The sequence below is a fragment of the Muscardinus avellanarius genome (genome assembly GCF_963383645.1).
Source record: "Muscardinus avellanarius genome assembly, chromosome: 13".
Lineage (NCBI taxonomy): Eukaryota > Metazoa > Chordata > Mammalia > Rodentia > Gliridae > Muscardinus > Muscardinus avellanarius.
In genome coordinates, this window is record NC_137799.1 from 28,252,437 (window position 1) to 28,270,749 (window position 18,313).

The following is an 18,313-nucleotide window of genomic DNA, read 5'->3' on the forward strand; positions in this document are numbered from 1 at the left end:
ATAAAGCAGGGCATTACACTAAATTTCTGGATCTAGTATACTAAAAAGAGTGAAACCTAGGGAAACCTACTGTTTTATAGAAGAAATAAAGACCTGCAAAAGCTGATTTTTTTTTGGTTGTATATTTTACATGGTGTGGATTTGCGGCATCTGCTAATTGCAGCAGACATGCACTGTATTTATCCCTGCCCTATGTCCTAGATCCCTCCCTCCCCACCCCAACAATCTACTACCGTATACCAAGGACTGCGGATATGAGCCCAAGTCATCCCAGACAATCCAGTGAACAAAGTTAGTGTAATGCACTGGTGTGAAGTATGAGATACAAAAGAGTCCCTTTCAATCTTCATCAAAATTCTGCTGTAGAAGAAAATTGGCAGCCAAATTCTCATTCTTCTCACAAGCAAAATATGCTTGTATCACAAGTCCTTCAGGAAATCCTAATGCCTTTAACTAGAAGAGAAAGAAACAACAAATTCATTGCACCAATTATCATACTTTTAATTTTCTCCACATATTATGAATTACACTATAATGCTAACAGATCATCACTTAAAAAAAACTACGCATAAAATAAGAGCTTAAAAAATTTTACATGAGCCGGGTTTGGTGGTGCACACTTGCAATCCCCGTGCTTGGGAGGCAGAGACAGGCGGATCGCATTGTTTTGAAGCCTGCCATGCTGGCTTAAGAGACCCTGTTCAAAAAAAAAAAAAAAAAAGGATAAAATAGGTCTGGGAGTGTAGCCCAGAGGCAGAAGGGCTTCCAGGAACCCATTACCACCAAAAAATAAAAATAAAAAATAAAAACATAAATGAACTCAGTCCTACCTGGATTTGAATCCACTAACTGACCTAAGGGGCTGGTTGGAACCCTTACAACCATCTAAAAAGTCTTTGTTCTTGTTAAAGCTGTTGGACTAACAGGTACTGTGCAAACATGTGTTGCCCATAACACGAAAAATTAAAAGCTGGGCATGGTGGCACAAGCTTGTAACCCCATCATTTGGGAGGCTGAGACAGGAGGATCGCGGTTCATGGACAGTGTCAGCTACTTAGTGAGGCCCATTGCAACTCAGGGAGACCATGTTTCAAAATAAAGAATAAAAAATAGGCTGGGTGTGGTGGCGGATGCTTGTAATCCCAGCATTCGGGAGGATGAGACAGGAGAATCACAGTTCATGGACAGCCTCAGCTTCTTAGGCCCTCCGCAACTCAGTGAGACCAGGTTTCAAAATAAAGAATAAAAAATAAGGCAGGGGGTGTAGCTCGAAGGTCGAATGCTCCTGGGTTCCATCCCCAGTACTACAAAAAAATAAAAATAGAATAAAAATTAGAAGCTGTCATGGTTTGAAAGTAACCCTAGCTAGCTGTGGTGCACACACCTGTAATCCTAGTACTTGGAAAGCTGAGAAAGGAGGACCGTAGGTTCAAACGCAGCCTAGGCATGCAGGGAGGCTTTGTTTCCAAATATAAAACCAAATTCAGGCTGGGAGCATAGCTTAGAGGTTGGATTCCTCTAGGCTCAATCCCCAGCAGACAGACAGACACACACACACGCACACAAAGACAAGACAAAGATCCCTCCAGACCCAAATTAATCAACCCCAAAGAAATGTAAAAAAATATGTATGTATCAAATGGCTTCTAGTACTATAAGTATGAAGATGAGAATAAGAACATCTGGAGAAAGCTTAATCATCACATTGAATTATTTTTAAATGTTTTATTTCTTTTTTGGTACTGGGGATAGAACCCAGGAACATTCTACCTCTGACCAAACCCCCAACCCTTTTATTAAAATTTTGAAATAGATGGGGCATGGTGGTGCATGCCTGCAATCCCAGTACTTGGGAGGATGAGATGCAGAATCCAAGGTTTGAGGACAACCTCAGCAAGAAGTAAAACTCATCAACCCCACCAACACCATGACCCTATTTAAAAAAAAAAAAAGGGGGGCTGTGGGTATAGCTCATAGATAGAATGTACCAGGGTTTAATCCTCAGTATCAGCTGGGCGTGGTGGTACAACGCTTATAATCCCAGTGCTCGGGAGGCTGAGACAGGAGGATCGCACAGGTTTAAAGCCAGCCTCAGCTATTGAGGCTCTCAGCAACTTAGTGAGACCCTATTTCCAAATAAAAAAGTATAAAATAGGCCTGGGAGTATAACCCGGAGGTAGAAAAGCCCCTGGGTTCTACCCCCAGTACAAAAACAAACAAACAAAACAAAACAACAACAAAACCCTCAGCACCACAAAATAGACACACAGATAGCAAGTAGGCAGGGTATGGTAGCCTGTAATCCTCGAATTTGGGAAGTTGAGACAGAGGATCGGACCGCAGGCTTGAGTACAACCTCAGGAATCAGTGAGTCCTTATTTCAAAATAAGAAATTTAATAGGACTGGAGGTATAGCTGGGCAGTAGAAAGCCCCTGGGTTCAATCACTAGGACCACACAAAATAAGTAAAAATTCTGGTCAGGGCCTCGCTACGCTGCTGAGGCTGCTCTAAACCTGTGCCTCTCGCCTCAGCTTCCCAAGCGCTGGGTGCTGCTCATCGCTGCGCTTCACTTTAAGTGATTTCCTTTTTTTTTTTTTTTTTTTTTTTGGGTGTCTATAAGGGATAAACTCGGAGGCATTCAACCTCAACCCTCAACCCAATTCCATATTTTATTTTGAAACAAGATCTCACTAATTTGCTGAAGTCTTTTGCTATGTTGCTGAGGTTGGCCTCAAATCTGCAAATCCTCTTGTCTCAGCCTCCCAAATTACTGAAATTACAGGCACACACTACCACAAATTGCTAAATGATTCATTTCTTAAAGAAACTCATGTGTTTCATTTGGATTAAACATTACTGGCAATTACTTTATACTAGAAAAAACAGGTGATTTATTATTAGTATCACTACATATTATGAAATCAAAATTTATGCTATTTCAATCTACTTTACCATTACACACACACACACACACACACACACACACACAAAATGGTGACATTAGCTAGGCTAGGTGGCATAACCTTATAATTTCAGTACTTAGAAGGCTGATGCAAGGACTGCAGGTTCAAGGCCAGCCTCTGCAACTTAGACTCTATTTCAAAATAAAAAATTAAAAGAAGCCAGGCAGAGTGGCACATGCTTTTAATCCCAGCATTTGGGAGGCTGGGAAAGGAGGGTCCGAGTTTGCAGCCAACCTCAACTACTTAGTGAGGCCCTTTGCGACTACACACACACACACACACACACACACACACACACACACACACACACCATCTTGGGAAACACGTATTAAGTTGTATTTGTCAGGTAGCATGACACATACCTGCAATCCTAACTACTTGGGAGGTGGAGGCAAAAGGAACACAGGTTCAAGACCTGCCTTGGCAACTTAGTGAGATCTTGACTCAAAAAACAAACAAACAAACAAACAAACAAACAAACAAAACCTCAAAAGGCCTGAGGGTATAGCTCAGTGATAGAGTGCTTGCCTAGCATGGGCTTAAGATCTGGGTTCAACTACCAGTACCAAAATAAATAAATAAATAAACAAATGAATAAAATATAGCTTAGAAAACACATAATTATAAACCCTGCCGGGCGTGGTGGCACACGCTTGTAATCCCTGCGCTTGGGAGGCGGAAACAGGAGGATCGCGCAGGTTCGAAGCCAGCCGTGCGCGCTGGCTTAGGAGACCCTGTTTCCAAATAAAAATGTAAAAATAGGTCTGGGAGTGTAGCCCAGAGGTAGAAGGGCTTCCAGGAACCCCAGTACCGCAAAAAAAATAAATAAATAAATAAAAAAAATAAATAAAAAATAAAATAAAATAAACCCTGAACACTCCCACCACCTATCATACAAACTACTGTCTAGATAACTTTTTAAAGTATATTAAGTTATAATTCAATTTATCTGATTTCCATCTCAAAAAAACAAGATTGGGTAAAAACTGTTCACCAAATATTCAAATATTAAAAGGAAGAAATAAATCTTGTTGGGCATAGTAGCACACGCCTATAATCCCAGGACTTCTTTATCTTTTTGCAGTATTGGGGATGGAATCCAGGGGCATTCTACTTCCGAGCTATACCTCTGGCCCTATGCTTTTATTCTTTATTTTGAAACAGGGTCTCACTGAGGCTGAGGCTGGCCGTAAACCACTATCCTCCTACCTCAGCCTCCCAAATGCTGGGATTACAAGCGTGAGCCACCATGTCAGGCTTTTTGGCATGAGGCCATCCTCAGATTCTTAATGAGAATGTTTTAAAATAAAAATAGAGGGCTGGGGATATAGTTCTGGAGTAGAATGCCGCTGGGTTCAATCCCTAGCACCTAAACAAACAAGTAAACACCCACACAGTATGGTCACTTCAGTGCCATGACCAGCACTGATCAGCCTAGTAATAACAGAAAGAGAATCAGCTGAAATCTGATGTTTACTGAACTAAATTCTTATGTAACTCATGTATACATTTATTTTACATTTTAGTGACAAAAGTGAAGTACAATTTGAAATATAAAAAAAGAAATAATTTAGAATTTGGGTACATGCTTTAAGATTTTCTTCCTTGATTTTTAAAACATCAATGAAATTTTTGGATCATATATAGTTTCATGCAAAAAAGGCACTGTACTTCTAGTCCTGGGCTTCCCAGAGGACCAGGTGGGGAAGCAGAGCTAAGAGACTGTCCTTACTGCAGCCCTGAGGGCAAGGTTGCTTGAAAGAACAACTACAGTGAACAGAAACGCTCCACATCTGGGCCACTCAACATTAGCCACTAAGCCCCACGTGACTACTAAATATGTAACACGTGACTAACAAACAGAATCTTTATTTTTACTTGAACTCACCCTTTCTATAGCTTCTTTTTCCTGAGGTGTTACTTGAATGTAGTTCATATGCCCACTTCCAGCTTCTGCAATTCCTCCAGTGCCACCTCCACTTCCACTTCCACCTCCACCTCCACTTCCTCCTCCTCCACCTCCTCCTCCTCCTCCTCCTTGACTACCAGCTTCTTGAACTGGTTCATTTAACATCTGAATAAAATGCTCCTGGTGTTGGCTAATTTGCTGTGGTTATTTGAAGGACAGAGAAAAATACACTGACATTAAATATCTTCAGAAAAATAGCTATTCTAAATATAAATAAAATAAAATTACTTTGCAATTTCAATATTTTAAAAGTAATTTCTTGCCGGGTGTGGTGGTGCACGCTTGTAATCCCCACGCTTGGGAGGGCAGAGACAGGAGGATCACGCAGGTTCAAAGCCATCTGCATGCGCTGGCTTAGGAGACCCTGTTTCCAAATAAAAATGTAGCCGGGCGTGGTGGCGCACGCTTGTAATCCCCGCGCTTGGGAGGCAGAGACAGGAGGATCACGCAGGTTCGAAGCCAGCCGCGCGCGTTGACTTAGGAGACCCTGTTTCCAAATAAAAATGTAAAAAAATAGGTCTGGGAGTGTAGCCCGGAGATAGAAGGGCTTCCAGGAACCCCAGTACCACCAATAAATAAATAAATAAATAAATAAATAAATAAATAAATAAATAAAATAAAAATAAATAAAAATGTAAAAATAGGTCTGGGAGTGTAGCCCGGAGGTAGAAGAGCTTTCAGGAACCCCAATACCACACAAAAGAGTAATTTCTTGCATATTATTTAAGAAACTTAATACTTTATACAACACTCAAATGCTTTCTAATCAGAGCATTAAATAAACCCATAGCTATGTTTTCTAAGAAGCAGTGCCCCACTGGTGGTAAGCTTATATAAAGTGATTTATAGAGCCACATGGGGTTACATGCATCTTCAATCCTAGTACTTAGGAAGTTAAGACAGGAGGATCACAGGTTCAAGGACAGCCTCAGCAATGCAGTGAGACTCTCAGCTACCTGGTGAGATCCTCTTTCAACATAATTTTTTTTTAAAAGGCCAAAGGTATAGTTTAGAGGTAGAATGCCTCCAGGTCCAATTTCCAGGATGGAAAAAGATATTTATAAAATCTAGCAGTTTCTTTGTTAAATGGCTTCTCAAATTCTCTAACAATGGTAACACTAGGAATATGTAAGAAAAAAAGAGAAAAAGTTTCCCAAATTATTATTTGACTAGCTTAAATTAATCCAAGCTCAATATCCCACTACTTTTTACAATATTCCTATCTGTTCAGGAGGAGAAAGATGTTCATGAACTTTAAATTAAAACTCACTAAATAATTACCTGAAGTAATTGAGGATTTTCTCGACCTATTTGTTGTAGCAGTGCTGGAAGCAGTGAAGGATTCTGCTGAATAATTTGTCTCATCTGTTGAAACTGAGGCTGATTCCGTAAAAATTCAAGGGGATGTCCTGAAATACAAACATTTTAAAACAAAGTCAGAAAATACATGTAACAAAGGGCTGGTTTAAAAATCACACATTTTTCCAACAAATATTACTAAGTGAAAAATGAGTTCTCAGATGTGTTCTCTCAAAAAAAAGTGTTGAAAGCTGTTCAAGTTGCTCAAAAGTTTCTATGAAAAATACCAAGCCAGGTATGGCGGTTCATGTCTTATAATCCCAGTCACGTGGGAGGCTGAGACAGGAGGACCCCAGGATGGAAGCCAGCCTCAACAACTTAGGCTGCAGCAACTTAGTGAGATCCTGTTTCCAAAGTAAACACACACAAGCAAACAAACAGCCAGGTGTGGTGGTGCACGCTTGTAATCCCAGTACTGGGAGGCAGAGACAGGAGGATTGCAGGTTTGAAGCCAGTATTAGCTTTTTAGTGTGACCCTGTTTCAAAATAAAAAATAAAATTGGGTCTGGGAGTATAGCTCAGAAGTAAAATGCCCCTGGGTTCAATCCCTAGTAACACACACACACACACACACACACACACACACACACACACACACACACCCAGTAGTAGCAGCAGCAGCAGCAACAACAGAAAACATACCCAAACTAACAAAAACAAAAAGCAGTTACTTTATATAACAGCAACACATCACTTAAGGACAGGGAAACATTCTTAGAAATGCCTGGCCAGGCAATTCTGTCACTGTATAAACATCAAACATATTACTCAGGAAAACAAATGGCTATAAATGACATCACTAAGCAATATAATCTTATGATCTTATGGGACCAGTGTTTTGACCAAAATTTTATGGGGGCACATGACTACAAAACCAAATACTCTCAAAGAACACAACCTGAATGTGAATTCCTTGGAAATGCTAAACCAAAGCGAAGTGAAAGTATTTAGTACTAAAGATTAATATCAGGTTTGTAAATCAGGGGGATATTTAATACAAACTTAAATGCAATTAGAGAAAAGACTTGCTCATTACCATTAAATTCAAACATTTGGGATCTCTAAAAACTTGAGGTAGCTGGGTGTGGTGGTGCACACTTGTGATCCCAGAGCGTAGGAGGCAGAGACAGGAGGATCCCACAGGTTCAAAGCCAGCCTCAGCTACTGAGTGAGGCTCTCAGCAACTTAGTGAGACCTTGTTTCCAAAATAAAAGCATAAAATAGGTCTGGGAGTATAGCCCAGAGGTAGAATAGCCCCTGGGTTACACCCTAGTACCACACAAACACACACAAAAAAATTGAGATAAAGTATAAGATAATTTACTACTAATATATCTAATTCCTTATTCTAAGAACTACATTTGGTTATGCTATATGAACTGAGACTTGCATACACAGAATTATATTTTTAATGAGGTTACTAGTAAGTAACAAGAATTCTCAGATGTTGTCATTTCTAAATTTCTTGGGAAGACATTCACTAAAATTAAAATGATCATTATTAAGCCGGGCGTGGTGGCACACACTTGTAATCCCAGCATTTGGGAGGCTGAGACCAGAGGATCACGGTTCACGGACAGCCTCAGCTACTTAGTGAGGCCCTCTGCAACTTAGTGAGATCCTGTTTCAAAATAAAGAATAAAAAAATAGGGCATGGGGTGTAGCTTGGAAGTCAAATGCCTCTGGGTTCCACCCCCAGACCGGCAAAAATAAATAAATAAATAAACAAATAAAAATGGACATTAACACATGGTTGTTATTTGTATAATACTAGTTTTATAGATAACAAAAATGACCAGGGGGTGACTAAATCACCTCATACGTGCTGATTGGGACACATCCTCTATCAGAATTGAAGCTGTGGCCTCTGTCTTCCATCACCACATAGAGCCCAACACCAAAGCCTTGTCCTCTGGGAGAGGTGTGTAAAGTTCTTAGGGGAGGTTCGAGGCTAATCAGAACTTACTTTAATGAGAGCTAGGAAACGCAGCAAAGAGAACATAACTCTTGGGTCTACCACAGGCTTAGGCTTTGCTCTGCAGCCAGCCCTAAATTAATGGAAGTGTGAGGACTGACCAGTAAGGAGATCTGAATTCAAACTTTGCTTTTCCTCTTTAGATATTAAACTGTAAATATCTCAGGGCTTTATTTCCTTAGATGTTTAAGTACTTCAGAATGCAAACTAAAATGCATCTTTTCCTTAGAATAAACCAGACCATGTCCTTTCATAAAACTGTGGCAATGATGTTTAATACACTTGGTAGAATTTCTTCTAAACTCTCTTTAACATTAGCAAATGGAGACCTCCCCTCCCTCATACTGGAGATGAAATCCAGGGGCATTCTACTTCCAAGCGACACTCCCAGCCCTCTTTTTTATTCTTATTTTAAAACAGGGTCTCACTAAGTTGCTGAGAGCCTCACTAAATGCTGAGGCTGGCTTTGAACCTGTGCGATCCTCCTGTCTCAGCCTCCCAAGTGCTGGATTACAAGTGTGCGCCACCGCACCTGGCTGCAAATGAAGATCCCACCCCCACCCCACCCCTCCTGTACTGGGGATTGAACCCGGGGACATTCTACCTCCAACCTACACCCCTCATCCCTATTTTCTTTATTTTGAAACAGGATCTCACTAAGTTGTGGAGTGCCTCACTAAGTAGTTAAGGCTGGCCAGAAACCTGTGATCCTCCTGTCTCAGCCTCCCAATACTGAAATTACCAGCGTGCACCACACCACGTGTGGCTTATAGAACTTATCTTAAAAGTTATCTAAATGCTTCAAGAATGAACCTCACCTCTAAAATATTTCAGATTAAACCGTTTACACTAAAATCCATGATCATTTCTTCCCCATCCAGAAGCTTCCACTTTACCTCCAGAACTCGCTGTTGTAGTCGCTGCTGTTGTAGTCGCTGCAGCTGCCGCCACTGCTGAAGACTGAGGCGTCCCAGTACTAGCTGCCTGAGAAGGGTCAATCACGGCCTGACTTTCTCTATCTCCAGGGATTCCCTACAACACAATGTCCAAGCTTAAAACTCCCCAATAAACAACAACAAAAAACCAGTGAAGTCAAAGGTGGATACACTATTTAATATCCCTGTCTAATATACAAAAGCATAAAACAGTTGTCTAATTCAGTTAAAATAGATTATAAAAGGGATTATGAAAGTATACAGATTCAAATGAATTAGAAATGGTCCAAGTGAGCAGGGCATAGTGGCACATGCCTGTAATCCCAGTACTTGGGAGTCTGTGACAGAAGGATTACAGGCTCGCCGGGCGTGGTGGCGCACGCTTGTAATCCCCGTGCTTGGGAGGCTGAGACAGGAGGATCGCACAGGTTCGAAGCCAGCCGCAGCTACTTAGTGAGGCTCTCAGCAACTTAGTGAGACCCTGTTTCCAAATAAAATATAAAATAGCTCTGGGAGTATAGCGGGAGATAGAAAGCCTCTGGGTTCCACCCCCAGTACCACCAAAAAAAAAAAAAAAAAAAAAAAAGGATCACAGGCTCGAAGCCAGCCTCAGCAATTCTGTGAGGCTGCCAGCAATTTAGCGAGACTCTGCTTCAAAATAGGGCTTAAGGTGTAGCTTCGAGGTAGAATCCCTGGGCTCAGTCCCCAGCACAAGGAGGCAGGAAGGTAAGAAGGTAGAAAGGAAGGAGAGAGACACAATGACAAAAATGCTCATTAGTTGTGATATCCAATAAGACACCTATACTAAACATCTCATTATTTAAATTTAAAAAATACTAATAGATCACATTAAAACTACACATAACCAAGGTTTTGTGCTACACATTGCTCTGACTTTTAAGCATCATAAAAGCTTTCATGCCAGGCATGATGGCGCCGGCCTGTAATCCCAGTACTTGGGAAGTTGAGAAAGGAGAGCAGGTTTGTCAGCCTCAGCAAGAAGTGAAACTTCATCAACCCACTGAGACCCTGTTTCAAAATAAAATGAAATAGGGCTGGGGGTGTAACTCAGAGAAAGACTTTTGGGACACCTTATTTTGATGTACATGATTTATAGACTTTTCAACCACAACTATTAAAAAGTGTTTTTAGCAAATTCTTAGATTTTAAGCCTGTCATGGTGGTGCGTACTCAGGAAGCTGAGGCAAAAAGATTGCAAATTTGAGGTCAGCCTGTGATACTTAGTGAGACCCTTTCCTCCCCTCGCTCTTTCTTTTTTTTGCAGTACTAAAGATTGAACCCAGGAGCATTCTACCTCTGAGCTCTATCCCTTCCCCAGCCCTATTTCTTTTTAATTCTTTATTTTGAAACAAGGTCTCACTAAGTAGCTAAAGGCCATCTGTGAACCTGCAATAGACAAAACCAAAAAATTTAACTTGAATGTTAACCAGTCTAAAGTAGGTTTTTTTCAGTCTATGAAATAAATACCAAATATAGCAAAAACCTTTTAAATTTTCATGAACTCATTTCTCATCTGTTTATGTATTTGTATTTGATGCTACATTTGTAGCTTTAAGATTCAACAACTTGGGGGTGTGGTGGCACATGCTTGTAATCCTAGCATTCTGGAGGCTGAGACCAGAGGATAGCTGTTCACAGACAGCTTCAGCTACTTAGTGAGGCCCCCCACAACTTAATGAGACCCTGTTTCAAAATAAATAAATAAATAAATAATAAAAAATAAGGCAGGGGGTAGAGCTTGGAGGTAGAATGCCCCTGGGTTCTATCCTCAGTACTGGGGAAAATAAAAACAGCAACTTGGGAGTGATTTTTTTTTTTTTTTTTTTTTTTGTGGTACTGGGGTTCCTGGAAGCCCTTCTACCTCCGGGCTACACTCCCAGACCTATTTTATATTTTTATTTGGAAACAGGGTCTCTTACGCCTGCGTGGCTGGCTTCGAACCTGCGGGATCCTCCTGTCTCCACCTCCCAAGTGTGGGGATTATAAGCGTGCGCCACCACGCCCGGCTTTTTTTTTTTAAATACCTCAAAACTTCAGGAATTAGATCAAAGTATCTAGGCAGAATTCTAAGTCAAGTATAAATTAAAGCCATTCAATAAAAGGCAATAATTTTATACTGTCTGGGGGAGGAGGTCTCCTGAAACAGAGCCACAAAAAAATTATCAACCAAATGATTCTTCAATTCTAAATTAAATATATAAATGAGCTGCCAGCATCTTTAAAGGCACCACTCATGTGGATACTAGGAGAGATAACTCAAAAAGATAAAATGATATGGCAAGACAAAGTTGTGAATTTCACACATAAATGCACAGGCACAGGTGAGGGCAGAGCAGAGAGTGGTGTGCTGAGGCCCTCCAGAGGGCAGCTGGCACCTGGGAAGGAGTTTCCAACAAAAGTGCCACAAAGAAAAGAAGGATTGTGCTGCACACTGTGGACTGCTTCCTCCAAAGAGCTATGACAGTGGCTATCTAAGATGATCTCTGGGGCAATTCAGACTTAATTAGAAAACGAAGCATAAAGACAAATAGAGAAGGGTATTCTACCTCTGAGCCACACCCACTGCCTACAGCCCTACTTTATGTTTTTTATTTTGAAACAAGATCTAAGGCGGAGGGCCTCAAGTTGTTGAGGTTGGCTGCACCCCTCGAACCTCTGGTCTCAGCCTCCCCAAGTACTGAGATTATAAGCATGTGCCACCACACCCAGGTTGGAGCAGTTTTAAGACTAAAAAGTCAGTACTTTATCAACACAAAATGTTAACATCCTAGGAAAATTAAAAGCATTATATAAATTATCTAGTATACATTCTTCTTCTCTAGTGAACTCTTTTAAAAAAATCTTTCTTTCAGCCTTTATCTTAAACAAATAGAAGGAAAGTAAACTGTTTCTCACCATTAAAAGGTACTCCACTGCTCTGTCAGGATTGTTGAAACTGGCTCTCAGGGCTGCAATTACTTGCTCTCGCTCATAGCCCATTGACATGATCTCAGTTACCATGTTCTCATAAGACTGACCTGTCACTAAAAAAGGGAGAAGAGAAAAGGCCAGGAACACTTAATAAACATTCTCTAATATATTAAATATTATATATACGTTTTGCACATACTATTTAGAATTATAAAAAGAAATAGCAGTATAAATTACAACACACATTAAGTAAAACAGAATAATGGTCCCTCAGAGATGTCTAAGCCTTAAACCTGGAAACCTATAAATATGTTAGATTATCTGAAAAAAGGGAAGTGAAGCTGTAGCTATAACTGAAATAGCTAATTGTCTGATTTCAAGATATAGAACTCACCCTAGAACAATGTCATCACAGGAAACCTTAAAAGTAGAAAGAGGCAGATAAAGTCAAAGGGATGAGTGGGCAAAAGAAGCATCAGAGAAGCTATGTGCTTGCCTTTGGGATGGAGAAAGGGGCTATAAGCTACAAAGTGTGCAAAGCCTCCAGAAGGTAGAAAGGACAAGAAAACAGGTTCGTCCCCTAGTATACAGAAAGAACACAGCCCCACTGACCCTGTCATGTTAGCCAGGAGGCCTTGTCTCCGACTTCACTATACTATAAAACAGTAAGTTGTGGTAACTTATTATGAGAGCAACAAAAAACTAGTATACCCCAAAGTTTAACAGATATATGAATTATAAACTGAGAAAGTGTTAGCAGCAGGCCAGTAAAGGTAATCTATAAGAGATATATAAACTCAATTTTTTGAAAACAGGACGGCATTTCAAGCAAACAACTCATTGGCATAACAGGTTTGCAGTTTTCTTTTGACACCATTTATTATCAAAACAATCAAAATGAAGGTTAGTAGCTAGAAAAAGACCATCTCGTATACTACACAAGGCTGGTATTATTCCAATAAGTCACTGCCTACAGGCTCTTTCTAATCCTCTCAGCTGGACTCAACTCACTTTTCATGGAAACAGCAGACAACACTGATCAAATAAACAGCGTCAACCCCAAGCTCACTTCACTTAAAATTTTCTTCTTTCACTTGTGTTCCGGGTACTGTTGCTCATCCTGCCACCTCAAAGCAGACTGATCCTCTCCCACCTTTCCCTCTGATACTTATCCTGATCAGCAACTAAACATGCCCTACAGGTCATCCTTAGACAACAACACTGGACATGACTCTGCCTCCCTCTGGAAAGTTTATTCAACAGGTAAAATGAAAAGTTGAGAAAAGAAGTCAATAGAAGTAAATGAGATGCAGATGGGAAACAGGGCCAAAAAGTGGGATGAATGCTGGAGATAAATAAATAAGACGTGTGAGGTAAATGGAGGAAAATCTTATACCTTTCAAAGGCACATTGTAATAAATTTACATACAGCTCATACCTTTAGACTACACTTAATATTTGCATTTGGAAAATGAAAAATTATTTGCTTCTTTAAGGAGTGAACTGTATGAGTGGGGTTCAAAAAACTGAATATAAAAAATCCTGAAGTATTCATTAACACCACTAACTGCACAATTACCTAAACCAACTGTAAGTAACCATAAAATTAACACATTATCATGGTCCAAGAGAGTGAAGCTTCCACTTCTCTATCTCTAGTGAGATACCATCCATGTAAGGTAGATACTTACCAAGAGCACTTGTTGCATCTTCAAAAAGGTTTGACCGAGAAGAATCTCCTGATGTACTGTAAAAGGTTTTTAGAAAAAAATTACAAAGTACATAAAACTTAATTTATATTAATTAGCTACTAATTTATGAAAAAATCTCTGGACTTTAATTAAATATAGCAATTTTGCTACATTGCTTAACCACTCTCTAGATTAAATCCAAAAACTTTATCTGTAACTTACATGGTTTGGGAAATTTTTCAATTAGAATATTCCTATTCTAAAAATCTACCATTTAAAATATCCCCAAATAAAAATGTCTTTACAGATTGTATATTCTTTTCACAAATGTGAAAAATATGACACAATTAAAATGTATAAATCAAGTCACAGCAAAAAAAAAAACATCAAAAGCAGGACATGATAAAAGGAACACATGTAGAAAGCAAACGGGTGGAAAGTCTACATAGTGAAGTTTTACAATTAAGCTTTGAATGACAAAGCTGAAAGCAGGCGCACATGTCCAAGAATACAGTGCATGCAAAAAAAGCAGATGTGGATAAATCCAAGTTCGATTCTAAGAGAAACCAATTAAAAAGAAAACTCAGTTTTTTCATTAACTCCATCAAGTAACACTATTATACTCCAGTGTTGTGGGTGTGGTTACTGCTGATAATTTAAAATGTATCACTAACTTTAAGGCAGCAAAAATAACACATTGAAAAGGTAACATCTCAGGAAGAATATATAAAAATCAAGTACTTTTCCTGCCCAAGATCCCCACCCCAGCAGCAACCACTAAGATAACAGGTTTATACTGTAAAGAATAATGACTTGAGTCATTTGTTTATGTACCTTTTTAACTTAACAATTACTCCATGTCAACACAATCAGATCTACTTCAATCCCCCCCCCCCCCGCACAGTATCCCATTTAGTGGACCAAATCAAGCTCTTATTCAGAAATGTGTAGTCAGATCCTCAACTTTTATTCTTCTTTTTCTCTTCTTTAACCAGTAGATGGTTTATTCATTTTTACATTAAGTCTTTATCCAACTATAATTTACTTTTATGCATACAATACGGCAGATCCATCTTTTTTCCCTTCAGATGGAAGCATTTATCCCAACAGCAATTCCTCTACAATGGTCTCAAGTTACATCTTTATCATATATTAAGTCCCTAATTGTTTCTATTTCTAGACTACTGCCTATTCCTACAACACAATTTTTCCAACATGAATCATTCTAAACTGTTTTAACCATTACTGTCCATTCATACATTTTAGTGCCTGATAGGATAAATCTTCAAAATACTTGCACTATTTTCAAAATCATTTTAAACATTCCTTTTAAGGACTAAGTTTCAATCCCCATTATTCACCCACTCCCCAAAAAGAAAGACCGAGGTATACTTTAACCACCATTCTTCAATCTTAATTCAGCCTCACCAATTTCCTCCTCCTCAACAACAGAGGAAACCATTTTCAGACTGAGACCTTTGCTATTTTCTTCCTAAACATTAATAGGCACACCAACAAAAAATTTAATGTTATTCTAAGAGCTTTTGTTTGTTGCCTATACTGTTTTGCCACCAGCTTTTCTCATTTAATAAAAGCCTTGAAATCACTTTCATCTAATATGCTATCTACTACATGCTTTAACTCTATGTGTATCAAGGCTTCTCAAAACTTAGTGGGCCTAAGAATTTGCCAGGAAAGTTTATTTAAATACAGACTTCTGGGATCCAATCCACAGGTAGAATATTCTGATTGTAGCCTATAGACTACCACACTTTGAGTAATGCTGTTCCTCTAGTAGAACTTAAACACTGAGCAAATCCTTCCCTTTTTTTTTTTTTTTTTGGTGGTACTGGGGGTAGAACCCAGAGGCTTTCTACCTCCGGGCTATACTTCCAGACCTATTTTATATTTTATTTGGAAACAGGGTCTCATTAAGTTGCTGAGAGCCTCACTCAATAGCTGAGGCTGGCTTTGAACCTGTGGCTTTGAACCTGTGCGATCCTCCTATCTCAGCCTCCCAAACTCGGGGATTACAAGCATGAGCCACCACGCCCAGGTAAATCCTTCCCTTTTTGATAGAGATTTAGGTTGATTTGAACTTGTCCTCAACTAAAGCAGTCATGTGCACAACTCTAGTTTCTCTAGGGTCGATAGATATTCAACAAGTAGAATCTGTACTCTAAAGAAATAACATTCCTAATAATGACACTTCAGGCCAGAGGTGAAGAACAAAATTCCTTGCAACCCATACTCATACCAATATATGTCCTAATATTTATTTACTAAGTTCAATGTTTTATAGGATGCTGGATGTTTTACAACACAAATTTAGAGACTACAGCATGCTAGAGCAGATTGTTTTCTGAGTTTCTCTCATCCTTTCTCATAGTATATCCTTTTATTATGCGCTTAATATTGAAAAATAACTAACAGTCCAACCAAGTAAGAAACTCTGGTGTCTGCTTTCCTGGATCATGGACCATAAACTCATTTATGCACCCTTCTACAGATCTGAAAAGGTAACCATGTCTCTCCAGAATAAGTAAACTGTACTGCCAAGAAGGAAAAAAAAAAAAAAGAAATATATAGAAATTTAAATTGATGACATCAGCATATTAAAACTTGTTGATTAAGCCGGGCGTGGTAGCTTATAATCCCAGCATTCTACTTCTGAACTACACCCCCAGGGGTGCTTTTTAGTCTTTATTTTGAAACAGGATCTCATTAAGTTGTGGAGGGTCTCACTACTTAGCGGAGGCTGGTTGCGAACCTGTAACCCTCCTGTCTCAGCCTCCCACGTACTGGGATTACAAGTGTGCACCACTACAACCTAGCCCAAGACACTACTTCAAAATAAAAAAATAAACAGGGATGGGGGTAGTTAGGGATCAGAAGTAAAATGCCCCTGGGTTCAGTACCCACCATCAAAAATGTAAACAAAACAAAAACATAACATACAGGATTTGGTACTATGTGTGGTTCCAGGCATCCACTGTGCATCTTGGAACATATGCACACCTCTCTATGCTTCTGATTATTGTGGAGCACATCACAAACACTTTCCATGGCAGGAGGTTCTTTCTAGTCACTGCTCAGTTTTCCATCATGTCTTTAATTTCATATAACCATTGCTACTTAAGACCTGAGCTGCATTAAGTCACAGAACACAAACAGGTGCAGTGCTACTGAAGGCTAGCTATAATATAACTCAAGCTCTTAGATAAAAGTAGAGATTCCCCTGTATGGTTTTCGGCCAAGATAATCATGATTTGGTCATTTTATTATCATGGAGAGGGGTCCTTGACATAAACTGTTTAATGCAAACTCCCACAAAAAATTATTTCTTGCTCCCCAAATATTTTGGCACTTTATCTTTTTTTCTAAAGACCTACACAGACAGAAGCTTAAGTATCTATGGAAATTCACAAAGACAGGGAGAGCTGCGACAAATCCAAACAATCCATAGGTTCAACAAAAGGTGTTAGGTAAGACAACAATGCTGATTCTCTCTTGGCAGTTACTACTTACCCTGTGCTGTGTTAAATACATGACAATTATTTCACTTAAACCTTGTAAGAGAGAGTCCTACCATCACTTACACTTTACAGATGATGTAAAACACCAATGTTATATTATCTAAGGTTATAAGAACTTTGTACCACTATATATAAGGTTATACCAGAACCAAAACATAGTGCTATGCAGCCAACTGGAAATCTACTGATGTGAAAGAATACTTATGAAACATGACTATGACCAGAAAGCATATAAGCCACATTAAAAAAAAAAAAATCATTGGAGTGGCAATGCTTCTTCCTTGATCTTTTGTATTTAATAACATTAACTCATTAACTCAAAATGAACAATGACTTTGTCCCTCCTGAAAGAAAACAAAAAATCAACACAGAGCATAGAAATCTCAATTATGGGAATGTATACCTATATCAAAATAGACACAAGTACATGGTTTAGTCAGATTCCAAAGTTTAAAAAAATTTAACAGTGTATTGGAAGCCAATTTGATCAAAATAATATTCAAAATAAATATATGCAGATGTTCTTGTTAAACACCTATTATGAGATGCAATTTCCTAAAATCCAGCTCTTACCTGTCAGTTGATGTTGGGCTGGTAGCCACTGGTGTCTCTACTGGCTTTTCTGCAGGTTTCTCTTGCTGAGCTGCACTAGCGGGCGCAGGCTCAGAGGATGCTGTGGTTGGTGCTGGAGTGGTGGACACAGGTGTGGAAGTGGGAGCCACAGCAGGGGTGGTGGCTGGGGCCTGAACCACAGTTGTTGCTGTGGAGGAGCTAACTGTGGTGGTGGTGGTGGTGGCAGGATTTGATTGCTGAGTTGTAGCTGGTGCTGGTGTTGTCACTGCTTTGGGCTAAACAGATTAAAAAGCAAAATAATTTTAACATATTATGTGATGTCTAGTTAGATTATATTATTACAAGTTACAAATACTAATACAAACTTGTAACCTGAATAT

General features: G+C 39.3%; 1 protein-coding gene across 1 annotated transcript in view; it reads right to left on the minus strand.

Annotated features, from left to right (window-relative positions):
- Positions 1-339: 339 nt before the first annotated feature.
- RAD23B (RAD23 homolog B, nucleotide excision repair protein) overlaps positions 340-18,313 on the minus strand; it is a gene marked incomplete at both ends in the record, with an annotated part of 45,484 nt that continues 27,510 nt past the window's right edge. The window contains 7 exons of the mRNA XM_080709517.1: positions 340-453; positions 4,853-5,071; positions 6,215-6,342; positions 9,164-9,299; positions 12,119-12,246; positions 13,825-13,880; positions 17,934-18,208. Coding sequence (XP_080565643.1) covers positions 340-453; positions 4,853-5,071; positions 6,215-6,342; positions 9,164-9,299; positions 12,119-12,246; positions 13,825-13,880; positions 17,934-18,208 — 1,056 coding nt within the window. The remainder of the gene's footprint in view (positions 454-4,852; positions 5,072-6,214; positions 6,343-9,163; positions 9,300-12,118; positions 12,247-13,824; positions 13,881-17,933; positions 18,209-18,313) is intronic.